General features: G+C 39.0%; 1 protein-coding gene across 1 annotated transcript in view; it reads right to left on the bottom strand.

Moving 5' to 3' along the window:
* AGPAT5 (1-acylglycerol-3-phosphate O-acyltransferase 5) overlaps nucleotides 1-23984 on the bottom strand; it is a 63325-nt gene that overhangs the window by 35422 nt on the left and 3919 nt on the right. The window contains exons 2-4 of the mRNA XM_007468985.1: nucleotides 10178-10247; nucleotides 4857-4972; nucleotides 1595-1684 (exon numbers count right to left, since the gene is read on the bottom strand). Coding sequence (XP_007469047.1) covers nucleotides 1595-1684; nucleotides 4857-4972; nucleotides 10178-10247 — 276 coding nt within the window. The remainder of the gene's footprint in view (nucleotides 1-1594; nucleotides 1685-4856; nucleotides 4973-10177; nucleotides 10248-23984) is intronic.

Consider the following 23984-nt stretch of genomic DNA (forward strand, 5'->3'; position numbering starts at 1 on the left):
TTGTGCCCCGGTCTGGGAAGATCCCACATGCCGTGGAGCAGCTGGGCCCGTGAGCCGTGGCCACTGAGCCCGCACGTCCAGAGCCTGTGCTCTGCAACACAACAGTGAGAGGCCCACGTACCGCCCAAAAAAAAAAAAAAAAAAAGATTCATCCAGATTCTAAGAAACCGGCCTCAGACCTGTAGTGACCTGAAGTGACAGCGGCTCACAGCACTGCCACACGAGCCGGCCATTCAGCATCACTGCATGAACATCAAAACACTAGACTCTTGCCCTTGAAAAACAGAAAAGTTCTCCAGTAGCCCAAGATTAGGTTATTTGAACTGACCTTCCCACTGAAAACAACTTAAAAAGCTGGATATAACATCATCTTAAAAGTATCCAAGAGCTGACAAGATGGTAAGACCAAGGTTAAAGCAAACACAGGAAAGCAGAAGTAAGCCCAGAAAAGAACTTTCGTTCTAAGAGACTCAAAAGGTGAGGGGAACCGAAATCGAAGGCCACAGACCTCCTGTTGCAAACAGTGAGAGTGAACCAGAAGTGGAGGGAGCACCACAGGCTTCACTCCTGGTGTAAAAGTAAAGCAGGCAATCCAGGCCTCACATTCACTTGCCACCTTGGTTGCATCACCTGGGTGGTCCAGTCAGCCTCAAGCTCAGCATCTGGTCTGGGCGGGCCCAGACGAGAGGAGCCTCAAGGGGCCCAGCTAAAACAAATGCCACTGTTCTCTGGGGGAAGGCACTTTCATCTTACGCTTGAGCTGATTTCTGCAAATAATTTTCCAGGTACAATCAAGAGCAGACAAAGATCACCAAGCACACAGGGAAGGAAGGCACCATGAGCAAGAAGAGAAGACGCGGAAGGTGGAGAGAGGGGGCAACTGGGCGGGGAGGAGGAGACCGGGAAGGAAGAAGAAAGAAGGAAAGAACTGGTAAGGAGCTAAGCTCCTGAGCACCGGGACAGAAAACCACGCCACGCACTGGGAATGAAGCTCAGGCGGTCACTGCAGTCATGTTGCTCTGTCCTCCGAGAGGGCCGGGGAAAAGCCAAAGGGCAGCAATCAGCATTCTTCAAAGAGAATAGTGAGATTTCTTCTGGGCGGAGCAAGGTTTTATAAATAACATTTACACTCAATCATTCTTCATTTGTAGATATTCATACTTTTCCTGACTTTTCAAGTAACTCAACAGATACAAGAAATCCAAATTTATACCGACAGAAAATAGCTGTTCTAAAACTCCATGTGACTGAAGAAGCGGAACTGGAGGAGCTCTGAAGTGGCTGAAGCGTAAGGTTACAAGCGCAGTTCTGTTTTCTACTTATAGACTGAAGACAGCAAATGTTCTTGTTACTCCTCTTTAAGGTCAACACTGACAACTACCAGCAAAAGATCCAATCGCCTGCCGCAATCTTTCTGGTGGCCAAAAATAACCGCTTACCTATATTTAGAGGGGTTTTGTTGCCTCGAAAACTCTGAATTATTTATTACACACAGGATACTATATTTTCAAAACAATTCTTAAATGCTAATTTAATGTTTAAATTAAAAAATGAGAGTTGATAAGAAAAATAATGAAAATGAGCGTAATCTTACTGGAGTTCCTGCATTGATGTAGCTCTGCAGCTTTTTTCTCATTTCCTTTTCATTGAATTTGGCACTTCTCTTTACATAGATCCCTCCATGCTGCCACATAAAAAAAGAAAAAAAAGAAAAAAAAGAGGGGAAAAAAGTATTTACTATTAAAATATCCAATGGCCAGTCATCAAAAGGGTTAACTTTATTCCCAAAGAGTGAAGAATAAAATCACATTTTAGGAATTAAATTATATTTAATACATTCATATGTTAGCATCTAGAGAACACTAGCTGAAAATTCTCCTACGTTTTCAATACAATTCAAATAAAACTGTGTGCGACATTTTACTGGAAAATACATGAATATTTAGTTCTGTTGGCAGTTAAAAATGCTTTCTTTCTTAAAAATACATTTTTTTAAAATCAAAAATTCAATCAGATGGATCTTAGCTCTCAATTTCTCCAATGACTTATTATGGAATAACTAAAAATTCCCCTTTCAACAAACACGATCTTCGAAATTTTAGAAACTTGACCCTGCTACATATTTATGTCGTAGTGTCATTGACTGAATTCTGTTCTCCCCCCCAGATTCTTATGTTGAAGCCCTAACCCGCAATGTGACTGTATTTGGAGATGGGGCTTTTAGGAAAATAAATGAGGTCATAAGAGTGGGCCCTGATCCAATAGGAATGGAGCCTTATAAGGAGAGATTAGGACACAGACAAGTGCATGCAAAGGAGAGACACAGGGAGAAGGCAGCTGTCTACAAGCCAAAGAAAGAGACCTCAAGAGAAACCAACCCCACTGACACCTTGATCTTGGGACTTCCAGCCTCCAGAACTGTGAGCAAATAAATTTCTGTTGTTTGAGCCACACAGTGTGATACTTTATTATGAGAGCCCTAGCAGGCTAATACAGGCACCTTCATAAAAATTAAGGTAGCTTTAATTAAACCTCATAAGTGCACTTCACTGAAACTTTCCATCAGGTCAGCTAATTTTTTGTACTCCTTTCTACTAATTTGAACGCATCTGTAAAATTAACCAACTGGATGAATTTGATTTTGTCTTAATCAAGAATATGAGTAAAAGGAAATAAAGAGAAGCGAGGAGGGGATAGGATAAAGAGGAGAGGAAGGGTGGTCTTAGATTCTGGCCATGGTTCCTTCCACATATGAACTGGATTTTGCCTGAGTACAGAGAAGAAACTCAAAGTGCTCTACAGAATGTATGTCACTATTTACCCAAACTGAGAGGATGATGAGAATAAATTCATTCTTCATTAACTCTTTAGAATTAAAGCCAAAGAATGCATATATTGCAGTGTGAAACTTTCCCAAGCTTTCAATGCCATGATGTCTGTTCTTCACATACTATTTCCTCCCAGTCATTTAATTTGCTAATTAAAGTTTTTTTTTTTTTTAGAGAACTAGGAGCATCTTTTGTTCCTTTTTTAATATATAAGTTTATTTATTTATTTTTGGCTGTGTTGGGTCTTCATTGTTGCACGCAGGCTTTCTCTAGTTGCGGTGAGCGGGGGCTACTCTTCACTGTGGTGTGCGGGCTTCTCATTGCAGTGCCTTCTCTTGTCGCAGAGCACAGGCTCTAGGTGCACAGGCTTCACTAGTTGTGGCACGCAGGCTCAGTAGTTGTGGTGCACGGGCTTAGTTGCTCCGCAGCATGTGGGATCTTCCCAGACCAGAGATCGAACCCATGTCCCCTGCACCAGCAGGCGGATTCCCAACCACTGCACCACGAGGGAAGTCCCTTAAAGTCTATTTTAATTAAAAAACATCTGAGTTCTTTCCCAGGTATATGGAAGCTACGGAAGTGAAGACCAGGTATCTTTCCTTAGGAACTCCCTGATTAGTGAGGAAGCAAAATATGTATACGTGTGTGATATAAAGAGACTTGATAAGTGTTATAATAAAGATAGCCAGAAACGAAAGCAGAGTGGAGGAAAGAGAGTACTGAGTGGAGGTCAATCACAGCTGTCACACATATCTCTAGTTGTACTCACAGGGCTTAAATGAGCAAAAGGTCGCTATTGCCCTTTTTTATTTATTTATTTTTTAATTTAGCCCAACAGTAAGGTTCCCAAAACACCTGCTTTTGGTTGGGATGAGGGAGCAAAGAGATCTCTGTTCTGAATTCTACAGTTAATCTGCACCTTATAGTGCTCACAAGCTGGCAGTTTGGAAATATTTAGTTTTCTGAATGTCTATATATTAATATGCATTTTCTACACATATAAAATAATATTTTATAAATACAATAATTATAAGAAATATAAAACTGGAGTCTGTTTCCTCGTATTTTGCTTGTAAATAACTATTTTTGAATAGCATTATTTCTGTTTCATATAAACTGTAAAAAACAAATCCTTTTAAAAGAAAATTTTACTTCGTGGCATAAAGTCCACTACTTATTAATCTATTCCCATTTATACATGCACCCAGTAGTTTAAAATACTTTTTGTCAAAATGTACATGAATTTTATTTCCCTTTAAAAGACTCAGGAAAAGAGGAAAGGAGACGGGCATTAAGTACACTAACCTCCAACCCCACAGGGTCACTGATCATGGGACTTGGGGCAGCACGGGTCAGTGGTACCACTGTCTTGTGTCCAGCGGATGACTTTCAGATTTATATATTTTCAGAGCTCACCATAACTTTAGCTTTTCTTCTTTAATCGATTATTAAAGTCTTATTAACAAGTCTGTCTTCCATACAAATTTCATTCTTAATATTTAGAAAATTACATATCAAATAATATACTCAGAAAAGGCATAGAAAAATGCTAGTAATCCCCTTCTGAATATCAAAGAGCCTGTTATATAGTTCCATGACCTGATGGTTATTATGTAATTTTAAAGGATTTGCATAAAATAACATATATTGAATATTTATTATGTACCTGACACTCATGCTAGGCACTTTACATATATAGCTCACTAGTTTTTTATATCCTACAGATAATTACTTTTTAGTTTCTTAAGGTAAGTGTCCATCAAGTTCTAGGTCTTTAAATTTTTCTATTTGTTTGGTTTTTGCACATTTGCATTTTTTCTATTTAATTTAACAATCTGGGTAACCAGATTTATATATATATATATATAAACACACACCATTAAAAATGTCAGACAAAATCATGTTAATTTAGAATAAACTATTAAACCCATAAAAATAAACCAAAAAAACTCATATTCATACTAAATTTTAAAATCTAAAATTTTCATAAGCTACATATATATAAAGAAAGAAGCATGGGAAAGTTACCTGAGAAAAATAACACCCATACAATGGAAGCCATTTGAGCCCATCTTTCAGCACATAGCGCACGTGTCCAAGAGCGTTCTGCCTGATGGCCAGAATATCGGCAACGATCCAGTCAACTGCAAAGACAGAATCAATTAGTGCATAAGTGACCCTGGGTGAACTCCAGCATCCCCTCCACAGAAACACAAAATGCCTCTTCACAAGACTGTATGAGGATATGCTTTGAAAAATATTAGGGTTAGAATTTTTAAATTACTTTAAAACAACCTCAGACATTTGCAAAATATAAATTCTGTGGAGTTTTTTAGATTTGTTTTTTGTCGGTTTTTGTTTTTTTGTTTCTACGGTTCTTGAAAAGCTTCTTGTCTCCGGGATAAAATGCAAAAGTCACAAACCATCAGAGTAATCCAAAAGCAGCGTGAACAAAATAAAACAGGCTTCTCTCATTCTTGACGTCTAGAAAACATGAAATTATAAGCAAAAAAATGGCTAAATGAAGCTGTCATATTATTCTGTATATACCAACATGTTCAACAAGAGGCAAGGACATTTTATCTTGACCAATGACTTTCAGGACACAATAATAGGTTATAATGGAATTCAAAACAAAGATCTCTCAAAGCTTACAACTATGCTGGGCACATATGTGCTCTTTACATACTCAAAGGACACGTAGCCAGGCTGCTAATAACTCTAATTCCATAGATATGTTATGACTAAAAGTTCAAAAAAAACAAAAATAAGAAGGCACAAGTGAGGTGCCAAGAAAAAACTCAAAAAACCTATAGGAAGAAATAGGTTGTTAAATGATCTTTCAAGCAGAGCAAATTCCGAACAGAAGCAGCCCTTCCTTGGGACTAGTCTTCCTGCCAAAGCAAAGAACCGGAGACCAGCAAACTGCACAGAAGATGGCAAACAGAAGAGATGATTTAAAGAGATCAAGAGGAAATAAAATGAAGTTAAGCCAGCAAATGGTAAAGGGTCTGGAGGACCAGAGAGATCTGGATTTGAAAATAAATGGCTGCAAACTACCCTATTTCTTCATAAGAATGAAAATGATAAAAATGAAATGTGAGGGAGACTTTTCTAGTATCTGCAGATGAACTGGAAGATGGGATACTTGAAAAAAAACTGATAAGAATCTGTGAAAGGATTCAGTCATTGGATCACAAGTGTATTCAGGGCCAGGGAAATGAAAACAAAAGGAGCAAATTCGAGAGGAAATTTTTTTTTTTTTTTAATAAAAACCCTGTAGGAAATAAAAACCAAGAAAGTAACGGAGTAACAATAAAATTTCAACCAAAAGGGACAGTTTTCCACAGGATTACAGGAAGATTAACTCTTAGCTGTGTGAAATTCTTTAGGCAATGCACCATACTGGACAGAATACCCTAAAGAAGTATATTAGCCAAGTTAAACATTAAAAATTATCCTTTTGCAAAAATGTCTTATCAATTATTATAAATCTTTCTTTTTAATCTTTTTTATCATTCATAATTAACTCTTTCTTGACGATTTAACAGGTACAATGATTACATCTATAATTCCTATTATGGCTCCTTTAAATAGAGTGATGCAAAGATTTTCCCCTGTAGTAAATGATCCCCAGCAGTGGTGTCTATCAGTTGGCGACGCCTACTCTATGGAACTATCAATTATCACTTTTCTCTAAAGTATGTACCTCCCTATAGAAGCCCTCTCCCTATCCCCTTCCCTGTAATTCAGATCAGTTAAAACAGTCACTGATAAACACATTTCTTTCTAACCATGTCTTGGAAACTAAATAATCAAGCTAATGTTATAACTATACCGAATGTAAAAGTAAACAGACTCAGAATAAATTCTGAGAACTTAGCATATGGTTTCCAGGCTACAGTATATTCTGGAACATATTTGGGACACAAGGCTAAAAACAAGATTTGGTATCATTTCCTGAAACAATCAGTTTTTAAAATGTGGAAGAATCTGAAAATTCACTTTTATATTAAAACACACATGGTTATATGGTAGCCTAGGATACATCTTCCAATAACTTTTAAGAGAAAGTGTAAAATTTACAAAGTATGTCATGTTGTAACGAACTGTCCTGGATATACCCTTAGACTTCTGAAATATTTAGTGGAAAAATTTTAAGAACTAATTTAGTAGTCAAAAGACACAAGCTTTGTGCCATCAATTTTTGCTACTCAATTATCTTTTTTACTTTTTAAAATTCTCAACTAGGTTTCAGATAGGAGACACTAGACTACAGCTGAGTTACTGACGGCTGAGATGTAATGTATTACCTTTATAATAACTATTCACACATTTTGTGTTCTGGCATGAGATCAAGAAATGCAGCTGTGTAAGAATTCTTCCATGGTGATCCGGCCCAAGCCGTTGTTCCCACTGACTGGGAAGAGAGGAGGGGAGGGCAGTGAGGAGAGGCAGCAAGAGAAGATGACAGCTTTTTCATCTGTGTTATCAGGTAAGAACAGCTCCCAACTCATAAGGGCATACCACAGTCTGAAGGAGATCCTGCATGTGAGCACTCGCCTAACACGGATCCGGCGTGCCCTCGGGATTAGCTGTCATCATCATCACCCCTACTGTTCGCTGCCCACGTGAGCCGGGCTCTCTGTGAGATTACGAGCTAGCCTATGGAAACTGCCTAAAAGCCTTGACCAGTAGACAGGACTCACACCTGACCAATAAGGCTCAGAGAGGCTAAGTCATTTGCCCACAGTCACACAGCCTATTGCAGAATAGCTTATGAATCGGGGTCTGACTCCACAGCCCAGGCCTCACCATACATGTTGTTAGTCAAGACAAATGTCACCTAAACCAAGAAAAGGGAACCTTCATGAGATTAAAAAGGCACAGAGTGTCCAAAGCAGAGAGCTAAAGAAGGCCGAGAGGAAGGAATAGTGGTCACTGCAGCCTTGCTGACTCTGGAGAGAAATAAGTTAACAGAGACTAAGAATGCAGAGACAGCAAGGGCACATCAAGTGAAAACAAGGGACCAGAGGGACGAATTCAAATGCCAATTCTTTGGCATGATGCCCGGCCAAGGAAAGACTCTTGTATTCTGGCAGGCCTCGCAGAGGGAGAGCAAGGAAGCCTAAGCTGCACAGCAGTCCTTGACGTGTTCTTTCTGCTACTGACATTTTCAGATTACTCGGTTGTGGTTTTTAATACCTCAAAAGGGTTTTAAAAGGGGTACCTAAACATAGCAGGCCAACGAGCCATGTCCCTGGATAAGCTTTAGGGGCCTCTGGAACCTCAAACTCTAGGCGAAGTTTTATGTGCCCATTTTTCTGGGAAAAGGCTACGTATCTTCTATCACATTCTAACTGAAGCCTATAATTCTAAAGTAATTTAAAGTCACTATCTAGTTATGTTCCTAAATTATGGATTTTTTAAAGCATTCAAAAAGCAACCTTCTCAACTCCGAACAACGGACTGGTATGGGGCCGGTACTAAAAGTCCAGGCACTCAGAGGTCAGGTGAGAGGATGGGAATGCAGACTGGCTCTCGGTGATGAGACATGCAACGTTTTCACGTCAGCCGCGGGCTGCCTAAGGAGCTCACACTTCCCATTTTACCTTTCTGGGTCCAAACAGAATCGTGAAAACTCTGTGTCCTTCCAAATGTTTTCCCAGAAGTCCTCACTCTGAAGTAATGGATATAAAGGCCGACACACAGTAAGCAGACAAATGACAGCAGTGGCTATAATTTTTGTATTATTATTTTTATTACTCCCCCCACCTCCAGGAATGTTCAGGGAGTACTTATTCCACAGGTTTGTGCTGGTACCAAAGCTCTGTTAGCAGAACACTATTTCCATTGAAACCTGGAAAAAGGAAAGTTGGCGTGGAAACTGAACAAGAAATTTTAAGAGAGAATTCTTTAAACAGAAAGAAAACTCTACATGAAATTAACCAGGGGCTCGATATAAAGGAAATTGGGCTATCATGAGCCACTCCCTGCCCTAGACCCACAAATCCTTTTTATTTGGATATTGGAACCCTGGTAGACATATGCCATCAGCAGCAGAACAGGAATAGCAAGACTGTGTTAGCAGTAAAGAGCCCGATATGACTGGAGAAACAGTCAAAATAAAGGCGGAAGTCAGGCTGCTTTATAGGCCAGAGTTAGAAGTAGACCCTGACCACAGGGCTGGTTGCTTTGCTAAAGTCAAATGTAATTAAATCAAATAGTCTTAGCAGTCATGGTAATAAAGCCAGGGAAACACAGATACATCAAATTCCTATTCACCCTTCAGAGCATCAGCTCTTGACCTAGAAAACTGAGTGTAATCAGTAACAAGATAAGTTGAGAAAGATGCACCTCAACTTCTTTACCTTTCTTTACCTTCCAGAAGGTATACGTGGTAATAAAAGTAACCATGAAGAAACACAGCTGACAGGAGGAAGATAAAGGACAGCCACAGGCATTAGTGATTTCCCAATCAGGTGTTATCATTCATCAGCTTGTTTTTAGCTTTGAACTTCTGGGTACCACATTTTTTAAAGTAATAAAAATAGAATTTAGGAAGTGTGTATCAAAAGCAGTTACAGCTTTGAAAAAACATGAAGTGGGATGTTTCTTGGACTGAATTATTTGGAGAACTAAAAAGTACCTTAACCACTGTTAATTTCTTAGTTTGGTTACCGTATAAGATGCCGTCATTGAGACAAACTTGGAGAAGGGGTCAATGGACTCTACATACTATTTTTGTAAATCCTTGTGAATCTACAATGATTTCAATATAAAAAGTGTTTTTTTTAAGTACCTTGAGCTAATTTAACGTATATACTGTGCTATACTGGAGACCAGAGCCTTCTGTGATTCCTCTAATAGAACAGCAAAGCTATAATTAAACCCAAACATTTGAAGAAGCAAAAGGAACTGCAGACATTAGTAATTAACACTGTGTTTAAGGAAATGAGCACTCACAAATCAGTACAACCTTTCTGCAGCTTAACAAGCAAACATATAAAATGTTTATACAGTATGATCCACAAATTCCACTTCCAAAAACAAAACTTAAAAAGGAAGAATACATAGACTATTTAAAGAGATATTCAAAGAAAGAGAAAAAAAGGAAAGAAAATAGCTTATATACACCCAGCAGAGGGAAAAGGAAAATTCATAGCTTTCACATTCCTGATTTTCCAAAAAACTAAAATCACAAAAATACGAGGTCACATATAATATCTGCATTGAAAATTCATGTTTTACCAACAACAACAAATCCACTTAAAAATATCAGAACATTACTTTGAATTACTTTCCTACTGTGCATAGAGAAACCTGTTTCATGCAAATGAAATACAAACCTGTGCTTTGATGATTTGCTAAATATATTATATTTTCTTTGTTTTTTGGCAAATCTCCATACAGCAATATCTAAAAGATAAAATAGAGACATTACTTTGATATTTTAAAACATGTACTACTGTAACATACAAAATATGACAATGTCAAAAAACTGACAAATACGCGATGTCATGAATAGTCCCATCCATGATTAACAACTATTAGACTTCTCTTAGGAGCCTCAGAGACCATAAACAGCACATGTCTATAAAGCAGTTGAGCGCAGGGCAGGTTAATGGTCAAAAAGTAAAGCAATGATCAGTATCCTCCTGAGTTTTTACTGACTGCTCACAACATCTGAAACACTGTTCCTAAGGTACAGCTGTAGGTGTTCATAAGGTGAAGCTGTACAGCTTCAAAGAGCCTACAGTGTAGTGGAAGAGACAGGCGCGCATACAATAACTGTGATGAGACATAATGCAAATATTACGAAAATACAGTCTATTTTAAAGAACTGTCAACTGCAGGCAGCAGTCATTCATTAGGTGCGGTTTCAGCAGAGAAGGTGAAGGAAGGAATGTTCATGAAGAGGGGGACAAAGGAATGGAAGCAGCAGCATCTGAGGCCGGTAAGGGTGCACCTGGCAGGGTGCCGGCACACCCAGGCTGCACCTAGAGACGGTGAGCTGGTGCGGGCGGACTGAAGGAGATCTGAACCAGAATGTACAGTCTTCTGAATACCAAGCTAAAGGTGAGAACTGTATTCTGTAAGTAATGGGGAAACGCGGTCCCATGATTGGGACTCTTTACATCTCTATACAGAGCACAGGGAGTTCAGGATCAGTGGCTTCTAGGAAGGGGAAGCTGCACAACAGGGTGGGGTACACAGCAGGCTGCAACTCCAGCTGTCATGCTTCCTTTCTTCAGCTGGGTGGTGGGTACACAGGTGCTCCTTATATGAGTCTTTCTGTAGTTCTCTGTCTCAAATATTTCATAATAAATTATTTAAAGAAATTGGAAGTACATTTTTAAAGACTTCAAACGAAATGACTCCTAACAGTGGTATTATTTTATTCAGCGCGTTTTTGTTTCTGTATCTTGTCATCACAGATTATTCAAGATTATGAATTAGCTACAGATCTAACTTTTTAGATAGCCACAGAGATTATCTTTTGATCACACCACTACTCATTTATATCTTAACAACAGAACAAAGAAAAAGACATTAAGCCAACCTCTCCGTAGATAAATGGAGCTAGATGACAAAGTTCTGGTGACCAGGGACTCAGACTGAGATTTCTTATATCTTCCTCAGAAAACTATACAGTGCTATGCAGGTAATATGAGTTTAAATTTCTCCTCAATAATTTTTTATTAAGAAAGTTTATCAGTGCCAAAACAAAAGAACGAAATCAATCACTTGATCTATGCAGGGTTAAAAAGTGGAGTCCTGGTTTGTGAGCAATCCCCCTTCCTACCAACGAGCCAGAATTGCCTTGAGACCATTGGGTGGCACGCACTGGGTTTAAAGTACTGCAGCTACACGACAGAGTATTTCTGGCCTGACTTCCGTGGATGAGACATTCACAATGAAAGGCTGTGGTTTAGCTGATTCAATCTGAATACCACTCTTTGGAGACCTGCCTGCCCGCAGGCTGAAGACAGAACTTGAACCACTAGGAGACTCTCCTTCCCTTTTCTTGCTCTGAGCTTCATTTAGAGACCACAGCCTCTGAAGGTAAACGGCATACAAGCCATTAAAAGGCATTTTTTTCAGTTTCATTGTGGTAATCATTTCATAATGCATACGTATATCAAAACATCACACTGAACACCTTACATATGTATAATTTTATATTTTTGAAAAATAAACTAAAAATTTAAACAATGGGTGAGCTCCCAGGCCAATCCCCTGCCCTCCAAAGCCCCCTCCAGGCTGCGCAGGTCCTTGAGGGCACAGGACGGAGGCCGGGCAGACCAGGAGAGGCAGGTTGAAGGGGCCCTCCCAGACTGGAGGAGCAGGAGAGGCGAGGCGGGCGTTCGCCCCGCCCACTGGAGCCCAGGAAGCCTGCTGGGCTCCCAGGTGAGGTCCTCTGTCCTCGGAGACCAGGGGTTGGGGGCATGTCCGGGCCCCTTTGCTCCTTGAGCTTAAGCCCCACTGCCCACAGCCTCCAGGGCCTTTTCCAGCCCTGTGGGTCCTGAGCATTGACCCTGCCCACCACCCAAAGCTTGCCCCTGCTTAGGCCCTGCCCTCCACAGCCAAGGCCTCGCCCCACCCCCTTTTTTTCTTTTCCCTCCTCCTCTTTTTTTTACTATTGTGGTACTAATGTACCTTCTGGTTGTTGATTCATCTATATTTTTATTTTTATATTCTTCCCAACTTCCTGTTAGTTTCCTAGTTTAATTTTACTTTTTACTTTGCTATTTTTTTATTGTTTTTTGGGTTTTCTTGCTGCCTCAGATGCCTTGCGGGATCTTGCTTCATGAGCCCCTTGTCGGGCCGGAGCTCCTGCGGTGGGAGCTCCAAGTCTGAACCACTGGACTAACAGAGAACCTCAGACGCCAGGGAATATTCATCAGAGTGAGGTCTCATGGAGGTCCTCATCTCAGCACCAAGACCCAGCCCTACCCAACAGCCTACAAACCTCAGTGTAGGAAACCTCAGGCCAAACAACCAGTAAGACAGGAACACAGCCCCACTCATTTAAAAAAAAAAAAAAAAAAAAAAAGAGAGATGGCAAAAAAATATGTCACAGATGAAGGAGCAGGGTAAAAACCTACAAGACCAAATAAATGAAGAGGAAATAGGCAACCTACCTGAAAAAGAATTCAGAGTAATGATAGTAAAGATGATCCAGAATCTCTGAAACAGAATGGAGGCATGGATTGAGAAAATATAAGAAATGTTTAATAAAGATCTAAAAGAACTAAAGAACAAAAAAACAGATATGAAGAACACAATAACTGAAATGAAAAATACACTAGAAAGAATCAATAACAGAATAACTGAAACAGAAGACAAATAAGTGAGCTGGAAGACAAAATGGTGGAAATAACTGCCAAGGAGCAGAATAAAGAAAAAAGAATGAAAAGAATTGTTGACCTCTGGGACGACACTAAATGTGCCAACATTCCAGTTATAGGGGTCCCAGAAGAAGAAGAGAAAAAGAAAGGATCTGAGAAAATATTTGAAGACGTTATAGTTGAAAACATCCCTAACGTGGGAAAGGAAATAGTCACCCAAGGCTAGGAAGCACAGAGAGTCCCACACAGGATAAACCCTAGGAAAAACACACCAAGAAACATAATCAAAATAAAAAAAAATTAAATTCCAAGAAAAAATATCAAAAGCAGCAAGGGAAAGACAAAAAATAACATACAAAGGAATCCCCATAAGGTTATCAGCTGATTTTTCAGTGGAAACTCTGCAGGCCAGAAGGGAGTGGCAGGACACACTTAAAGTGATGAAAGAGAAAAATCTACAACCAAGATTACTCTACCCAGCAAGGATCTCATTCATATTCGATGGAGGAGTCAAAAGTTTTTCAGACAAGCAAAAGCTAAGAGAATTCAGCACCACCAAACCAGCTTTACAAGAAATGCTAAAGAAACTTCTCTAAGCAGGGAAACACAAGAGAAGAAAAAGACCCACAAAAACAAACCCAAAACAACTAAGAAAATGGTAATAGGAACACACGTATCGATAATAACCTTGAATGTAAATGGACTAAATGCGCCAACCAAAAGACACGGACTGGCTGAATGGTTACAAAAACAAGATCCATCTATATGCTGTGTACAAGAGACCCACTTCAGACCTAGGGACACATACAGACTGAAAGTGAGGGGATGGAAAAAGATATTCCATGCAAATGGAAATCAAAAGAAAACTGGAATAGCAATAGTCATATCAGATAAAACAGACTTTAAAATAAAGACTGTTACAAGAGGTAAGGAGGGACACTATATAATGATCAAAGGATCAACCCAAGAAGAAGATATAATTATAAATGTTTATGCACCCAACATAGGAGCACCTCAATACATAAGGCAAATGCTAACAACCATGAAAGAAGAAATCGACAGTAACACAATAATAGTAGGGGACTTTAACACCCCACTTACACCAATGGACAGATCATCCAAACAGAAAATAAATAAAGAAACACAAGCTTTAAATGACACAATAGACCAGATAGATCTAATTGATATTTATAGAACATTCCACCCAAAAGTGGCAGAATACACTTTCTTCTCAAGTGCACACGGAACATGCTCCAGGAGAGATCACATCCCGGGCCACAAATCAAGCCTTGGAAAATTTAAGAAAACTGAAATCATATCAAGCATCTTTTCTGACCACAATGCTATGAGACTGGAAATCAGTTACAGGAAAAAAACTGTAAAAAACCACAAATACATGGAGGCTAAACAGTGCACTACTAAATAACCAAGAGATCACTGAAGAAATCAAAGAAGAAATTTAAAAATACATAGAAACAAATGACAATGAAACCACGACAACCCAAAACTGATGGGACACAGCAAAAACAGTTCTAAGAGGGAAGTTTATAGCAATACAATCTCACCTCAAGAAACAAGAAAAGTCTCGAAGAAACAATCTAACCCTACACTTAAAACAACTAGAAAAAGAAGAACAAAGAAAACCCAAAGTCAGTAGAAGGAAAGAAATCATAAAGATCACAGCAGAAATAAATGAAATAGAAATGAAGAAAACAATAGCAAAGATCAATAAAAGCTGGTTCTTTGAGAAGATAAAGCCAGACTCATCAAGAAAAAAGGGAGAGGATGCAAATCAATCAAATTAGAAATGAAAACGGAGAAATCTCACTTGACACTGCAGAAATACAAAGGATTATAAGAGACTGCTACAAACAACTATATACCAATAAAATGGACAACCATGAAGAAATGGACAAATTCTTGGAAAGGCACAACTTTCCAAGACTGAACCAGGAAGAATTAGAAAATATAAACAGACCTATCACAAGTAATGAAATTGAAACCGTAATTAAAAATTTTCCAACAAACAGAAGTCCAGGACCAGATGGCTTCACAGGTGAATTCTATCAAACACTTAGGGAAGAGCTAACACCTATCCTTCTCAAACTCTCCCAAAAAACTGCAAAGGGAGAAACACTCCCAAATTCATTTTACGAAGCCACCATCACTCTGCAACCAAAACCAGAAAAAGATATCACAAAAAAATAAAATTATAGACCAATATCACTGATGAACATAGATGCAAAAATCCTGAACAAAATACTAGCAAACAGAATCCAACAGCACACTGTAAGGATCATACACCATGATCAAGTGGGATTTATCCCAGGGATGCAAGGATTCTTCAATATACGCAAATCAATCAATGTGATACACCATATTAACAAATTAAGGAATAAAAACCATATGATCATCTCAATAGATGCAGAAAAAACTTCTAACAAAATTCAACACCGATTTATGAAACAAACTCTCCAGAATATGGGCATAGAGGGAACCTACCTCAACATAATAAAGGCCATATATGACAAACCCACAGCAAGCATCATACTCAATGGTGAAAAACTGAAAGCATTTCCACTAAGATCAGGAACAAGACAAAGATGTCCATTCTCACCACTCTTATTCAACATAGTTTTGGAAGTCCTAGCCATGGCAATCAGAGAAGAAAAAGAAATAAAAGGAATCCAAATTGGAAAAGAAGAAGTAAAACTGTACTGTTTGCCTATGACATGATGCTATACATAGAAGATCCTAAAGATGCCACCAGAAAACTACTAGAACTAAGCAATGAATTTGGTAAGGTTTCAGGATACAAAATTAATGCACAGAAATCTCTAGCATTCCTATACACCAACAACAAAAAAATCAGAAGGAGAAATTAAGGAAACACTCCCATTTACCACAGCAACAAAAAGAATAAAATACCTAGGAATAAACCTGCCTAAGGAGGCGAAAGACTTGTACTCAGAAAACTATAAAACACTGATGAAAGAAATCAAAGATGACATAAACAGATGGAAAAATTTATCATGCTCTTGGATTGGAAGAATCAATATCATGAAAATGACTATACTACCCACAGCAATCTACAGGTTCAGTGCAATCCCTATCAAACTATCAATGGCATTCTTCACAGAATTAGAACAAAAAATTTAACAATTCATATGGAAACACAAAAGACCCCGAATAGCCAAAGCAATTTTGAGAAAGAAAAAGGGAGCTAGAGGAATCAGGTTCCCCAACTTCAAACTATACCAGAAAGCTACAGCAATCAAGACAGTACAGTACTAGCACAAAAACAGAAATACAGATCAGTGGTACAGGATAGAATGGCCAGAGATAAACCCACGCACATACGGGCACCTAATTTACGACAAAGGAGGCAAGAACATACAGTGGAGAAAGACAGCCTCTTCAATAAGTGGCGCTGGGAAAACTGGACAGCTACATGTCAAATAATGAAATTAGAACACTACCTAACACCATACACAAATATAAACTCCAAATGGATTAAAGACTTAAATGTAAGACCAGACACTATAAAACTTTTAGAGGAAAACACTCTGTGACATAAACCACTGCAAGATCTTCTTTGACCCACCTCGTAGAGTAGGAAATAAAAACAAAAATAAACAAATGAGACCTAATTAAACTTAAAAGCTCTTGTACAGCAAAGGAAACCATAAACAAGACAAAAAGACAACCTTCAGAATGGGAGAAAACATTTGCAAATGAAACAACAAAGGATTAATCTCCAAAATATACAAACAGCTCATGGAGCTCAATATCAAAAAATAAAACAATCCAGTTAAAAAATGGGCGGAAGATCAACATCACTAATTATTAGAGAAATGCAAATCAAAACTACAATGAGGTATCACCTCACATCAGTCAGAATGGCCATTGTCAAAAAATCTAGAAACAATAAATGATGGAAAGGGTGTGGTGAAAAGGGAACCCTCTTGCACTGCTGGTGGGAATGTAAACTGATACAGCCACTATGGAGAACAGTATGGAGGTTCCTTAAAAAACTAAAAATAGAACTACCATATGATGCAGCAATCCCACTACTGGGCATATACCCTGAGAAAACCATAATTCAAAAAGAGTCATGTACCACAATGTTTACTGCAGCACTATTTACAATAGCCCGGACATGGAACCAACCTAAGTGTCCATTGACAGATGAATGGATAAAGAAGATGTGGCACATATATACAATGGAATATTACTCAGCCATAAAAAGAAACGAAATTGAGTTATTTGTAGTGAGGTGGATGGACCCGGAGTCTGTCATACAGAGTGAAGTAAGTCAGAAAGAGAAAAACAAATACCCTATGCTAACACATATATATGGAATGTAAAAAAGATGGTATTGATGAACCTAGTTGCAGGGCAGGAATAAAGAGGTAGACATAGAAAATGGACTTGAGGACATGGGGTGGGAGGGCAAAGCTGGGGAGAAGCGAGAGTAGCATGGACGTATATACACTACCGAATGTAAAATAGTTGGCTGGTGGGAAACGGAGAATGGGAGGGAGGCTCAAGAGGGAGGGGATATGGGGACATGTGTGTGCATATGGCTGATTTGCTTTGTTGTGCAACAGAAGCTAACACAGTACTGTGAAGCAATTATACTCCAATAAAGATCTATTTTTTTAAAAATTTAAATAATGGGCATGTCTCACAGGATTTACAGTGTCAATCATACAGAAAACATAGCACTGCAAACTTTATCTCCTATAAAACCCAATATATCCCACTTTAAAATAAAACGAGCATGTTGAGGGTGAAAAGGAAACCACAAAAATAAGCACAGTCATCTAATGTCATGACAAACAAATTCCCAACAGTGAATATAATCAGTACATGCATTGCCACCAGAAAAACGCTTGGCCACTATCTGGTCCAGCTCTCTGATTTCACGCTTTAGCAGGCTGAGGCACAGAACAACCAAGTTGCCTTGTTCAGTGACCCATGATCAGTTAATGGGCACCGCCAGTTTAAGATGCCACACCTCCACTACTTAGGCTTAGTCCATATACTATATGCCACGCTGCACTTAAAATGCCACAGTTTTCCACTTTGTTTACAGTCACAAACATGAACTGAAAAGCTTTGCAGGAAAGTCATCTCTGCAATCCCTCTAAAACTCACTAATTTTCCCCATCCCTAAATGGCTTCCAAACAATCGACGTTTTCTATATTTAGCTTATCTCAGTAACAAAGTTAAACATGCCCAGTGTTTAAAAATAGATCTTCAGTGGTTATCTAGAGAAAGTAAGATAAGTACTGAATTCTGGTGGGCAAAACAGATGGGCGAAATGTGAAAGGAACAAAATGTTAATTCCTAGCCATTGAAGGGAAAATAATAAATACATAGTTCATACTTTAATTAAAGTTTATTTTTCAGTATGCATCTCACTGAAATAAAAGCTATTCCCAATTAAGATGCAAAAGAAGATGGTAAGCCTCTGACACAACATAATTTAGGATCTCAAAGTAGATATTTGGATTGATTGCCTCTTAAGTTGTTTCTTTTTTATTTGTCATTATCACTTGTTTGGAATTCAACAGAAATAAAGAGTTACAAAGAATAGCCCTTCATATTTAAAAATTTACAAGCTCTAAAAGCAAAGTAAATGAAATGATGAACTGCAAATCTTATTGCACTAGACACAAATTATTAAGTACTTCAAATAAATGTTGATTATCCAAAGAAAGGAATGCATGATTACAATGTTTATGTACCACATATATGCAGTTTTTAAGGCCCTTCACTTAATTTATTTCCAAGGCTTCAAAGAAAAAGCATTTCACTCCAACTTAAAATTATCAAACTTCTGTTCACTAAAGTGAAAAGGTTATTTGCTTTTAAATTTACTAACATGGAGGGCAAGTAAAAGTTTTCATTTAAGAGTATAGATTCTCAAAATACTTAATAAGACAGTTACTACTATCTTACTAACAAGTATATAATTAATAAGATAACTGTAGTGTTTTCCAAATTTAAAATTTAATAATAACTTACAAAATGCCCCTACAAATAAATTCTTAAACGACTCTCTGATTACCTAAAAGCCCCCTGTGCTCTCTCACTGTAGTCATCTTAGATCAGCTTTTCCGCTTGTTTACCTCCTCACGAAGCCCCCCTGCCTTCTAACCCAGACCTCAGAATTAATCTCTCCCCCTTTTGCATTACAACGAACCCGGTCACGCTGTGCATCCTTATTTCCAACTCACATCACATCCCCCTCAAGGCCCACAGACTCCTCAGGGGCAAGGACTGCATCCTTGTTCGACCCAGAGCCCAGCACTCAAAGGCTTTTCAACAGATGTTCACTGAATCAAGAAGCTGCACGTTTATTTTTCACAAGTGGATAAGCTATACCTCATTTTCAACAGTAAAGAGGCGGGGAATAAACAAATACTTTAAATGCACCAGTGACGTTTTAAAGGCATCATTCTGTGAATCTTCTAGTACATGTATTTCAAATTACAATCACTTTTCGGCAGGTAATTTGTTCCGTCAAACAAGGCATGTGAAAAGCACGGCTTTTTGGTTCTTCCTCATTCTCTAAGTAATTTTAAGTCATCATAATTGTTCAAGTTGGGGTTCCTCCATTTTTAAAACACTCACGTAAAGTCCCTCTAGAGAAAAATAACAATGTTCTCTCTTCATTTTATTAATTCAGTAAAAATGCTCTTTGAATGATTATCTTCACTGCGACTGACACACTAGTTACAATTGTGCTTTAGTCAAACAAGCTTGTTTATCTTGCACAAAGCGCCTTTCAGAAGACTTGGATTTAAATGTAGACACTCTCCTCTCACCTGGCTCTCATCTTCACCTTGTTTTTAATTTGCTCCCTTGATTTGATAAACTACTTGAAGACTCCCTCTTTTGTATCCTGAAAAGAGGTGGTAAAATGGAATCTAAAGTAATCACATGTCTAACACAGTGGACTATCTAACCAACACCGCCTTGAGTACATAAGGTACAGCATTCTTCCTCTTCAAAAAAAGAAAAAAAAATTGAGATATTATTTATCTCAATAATATTCATTTCCTTTCCACATGCACATTGAAATGTCATTTTAAAAAAAAACTTCTTTCACTGTCCTTAGATACAGATGATGCTGTAGAAGGGGATCAGAACACGCCGCCCCAAGACATGCCACTTTGACATGAGGACTATTTGGAGCTGAGGGCAACTAAGAAGCAGAGCACGCAGCTCTCTGCCCTCCCCTTTTCCACCTAAAGGAGGCCCGAACTTCCCTTTGTAACGGTGACATCAAAAACACTCGTAAAGCTGTTCCTTCCTAGAGGACCAGGAAAATCAGAGACAGCACCGAGATGAGTCAGCAAGCCTTACTTAACAGTCCTTATCTACCATACATTTCCTAGGGACCTTCCCACAATGTACCAGCCCTAGGAGCCCAAACCCACCTTTCCTGCACCTAGCTGTGCCTCCACAGGTTACTGCCTTGGGCTGACTCTAACCGCCTCTTTTAGTTTCCCATTCTTTTCTGAGAGGGGCCAGTAAAAACCCTGGCGTGTAAAATATTAAACTACGTGTAAAGTATCAACGCCCGTTAAATCTGTGTACCTCTTCTCCTGTGGATCTGGCCTTGTCAGTTTGATCTGCGGGCCCAGCTACAGACAGCTCTATCTCCTCTATGCACAGCACACCAGTCACTAAGGGCCCGGGCAGAAACCCTGGGTTTAAACTGAGCCTCGGACCTGAGCACTAGCCCATCCCCTCACCAACTACGTGAACTGCAGCAGAAGTCCCTGACCTCCCCATGCCTATTTTTCCTTACCTGTAGAGTGAATGTAATAATGGTAACTACTCACCACAGGTGTGGTGAGATAAACGCGACCATGTAAGCTACCTGCCACAACTCCTGGATCATAGGAACTGTCCCCCAAAATGTTAGCTGTTGCTCTTATTATAATTATTATCCAACAAAGTCAGATTGTTTACTCAAAATCGTGTTAAATGATGAATGGATAGGAGAAACACCTATATAATTTCTCTTCCTTAAAAAAAGGTCTCTGATTACGTACAAATGCAGCCATAAAGAACTGCAGCATAAATAAGTTTGCAGATATAATTTACACTCTATGACGTTTATAATTATTTGAAATGATTTTTAAATGTATTTCTGTGCCAATGAAATATATCATTTCAAGATCAAGTACAAGACTTCTACCGTAATACACACAAAACTATGGTCTTTTTCTGCCCAATTTGAAACCTTTCCCTGAACAGGAAAAGTATGACGCCCCTCCGAAACAATGTTAAAATATAAGCATAGTCATTTGTCTAATAATCAGTACACAAAAATAATTATTATGCAACATTTAAATGGAACCTTACAAATCACAAACCTCCTTTTATACATTCATCATATCTGTCTCTCTGTATTGTCCTCATTTACAGGGTGTATTTTTCCTGAGCATCTATGATGTCACTGAGCTCAGCAGTTTCACGTATTATCTCATTTAGTCTTCACAAAATAACATGACAATAAGTATTCCATTTAAGAATGAGAATTCCGAGTTGAAAGTTGATTTATTCAAGCTGACAGAGAATAGCAAAGAACTAGGAATTACACCCAGGTTTCTCACCCAAGATCCAAAAATCTTTTGACTACAACAAAATTATTATCTGCAAAAATTCCAAATAAAAAATGTCAAATGAGGCTTCCCATAAATTAGAAGCTTATGTAATTCTTTCACTTTGAACATTAACCACAAGGAGATAAGAAACTCGAGAAAAACTGACATAGAATACTTTCCTACAGAAAAATACAAATTAAGAATGAGAGCAAAGCAACACGTAAGCACACGAAGAGCTGGCATTCAGTGCATCGCATCTAACGTGGAAGAATCATTTCCTTATATTCACACACCTCCCCTCAGTTAAGCAAGCACTTGCATTCAGTTGTAGTACTCCCGTACTTCCTCAGCTCTTTGCTCATTTTGTCATTTTGTAACATCTCATTATACCTTCAGTTAAAAAAAAAAAGGGGTACTTCCCTGGTGGCGCAATGGTTAAGACTCAGCACTCCCAATGCAGGGGGCCCGGGTTCGATCCCTGGCTAGGGAACTAGATCTCACATGCATGCCGCAACTAAGGAGCCCATGTGCCGCAACTAAGGAGCCCGCGAGCCACAACTAAAGGAGCCCACCTGCCGCAACTAAGACCTGGCACAACCAAATAAATAAATAAATAAATATATTTTTTTTAAAAAACGGACCTCTTTCTAACTGCTAAAGTGTGCGCTGAGAGTAGAGACAAATTTATCAATGGAAATGCTAGTGCCTCACATGTGGTTAGCACTTAACATAACTCCCCTTTCCAGGTACCACCCGCCTCATTTCTTTCTGCTTCCAACTATCACTTACACTTACACACACATACAGCCCTCTAAATCCCCATGCAACACTTGCTTATTTGGGGTTTTCACTGCTAGACCATGCAAAGAAGCAGAGGAAACAAAATAAAGCTTACAGAATTGCTTACCTTTAAAAATTGCAAAAAGTACAGGTTTTTACTGACAAGTAAACAAAGCCTTCTCTGCATTGCTAGCTGTTCCAGAATTCCCTCTTTTATAAGGTCTCTGACCTTATTCTCAGTCTTACTTCTGTGGGTAGAGTGCATGTTTTGTCCCCCATCTATGAAGTAAAGAAAGCAAATTGACTCACTCCACCTGTTGACCCTGTTAGATCAAAACTTGTCAACTAGAGGGCCATTCAAGAGCCCCCATGCCTTAAAAGTGAGATTCTCATCCACATTTCCACAGAAACACAGATCACTGTTCCCTGCAGAGTGCTCTGCCCTTTTGTTAAAAGGGAACAATCAAGGCAAGTCACTCTCCACTTTATTGCCACCTCCATGGGGCTACAATCTTGTAAAGGGGATAATATATATATTAAAATATGCTAATGCTATGTTAATATTACATATAAGTGATCCTGACATGGAGATGGGGTGAGATCATGACAGATGAGGAAAAGTTGCCCGAGTTGGAAGGAAGTGTACAGAGAAGAGGAGTCCAAAAGCACATTCTTGAGAATGCACTGGTAATTTAGGGGAGGGACTGGTGAGGAAGCAGTAGTTGGGCTGCAGTGAAATCTGTGAATGGGAAAGCTGGCCAGGGCAGAATTCAGACAGCCTTGAATGCCATGCTTAGGAGTCTTCATCTTCATTCAGTTATCAGTTGAGAACCTCCTTTTCCTTAACACACCATGCTATTCCTGCTTGATGTAAAAACTCACAGAGGTTCATAACAATTGATATGGCCTTCCTGAATAACTCAGCGGAGTCACATTCCCTTTGCAGCACAAAGCTAATAAACACAAAAACTCCACTTTCAGTATTATCCTCTACTGTAACTGTTTGCCAGTTACAGTAGAAGGCACTCCTAGAAGGCACACCTTGAGAGTGGGGCTGTTCTCTCAACAAATATAACCACACCACCTAGCAAAGCATCTTTGGAAAATGGACCCTGAAGCTAGACTGCCTTGGACTAAATCCTGGCTTGACCATTACAAGTGTGAACCCGGTTGCCTTAGTTCTCTAATCTGTAAAATGGGAAAAACAGCGCCTATCTGGTAAGGATGAGACGACTCACATAAGACAACAGTACCTGGCGCACAGTCAGCGCTCGCTAAATGCTAGGTGTGTTGCTAACACAATCCTCTCCTTTCCACTCCGTATCCAATTACAAAGCCCCATCAGCTCCCTTAAAATACTTCTGGGATTTTTTCCATCCTCTCCGTGCCCACTCTT

Source organism: Lipotes vexillifer, unplaced genomic scaffold (genome assembly GCF_000442215.2).
Source record: "Lipotes vexillifer unplaced genomic scaffold, Lipotes_vexillifer_v1.1 scaffold864, whole genome shotgun sequence".
Taxonomy (NCBI): domain Eukaryota; kingdom Metazoa; phylum Chordata; class Mammalia; order Artiodactyla; family Lipotidae; genus Lipotes; species Lipotes vexillifer.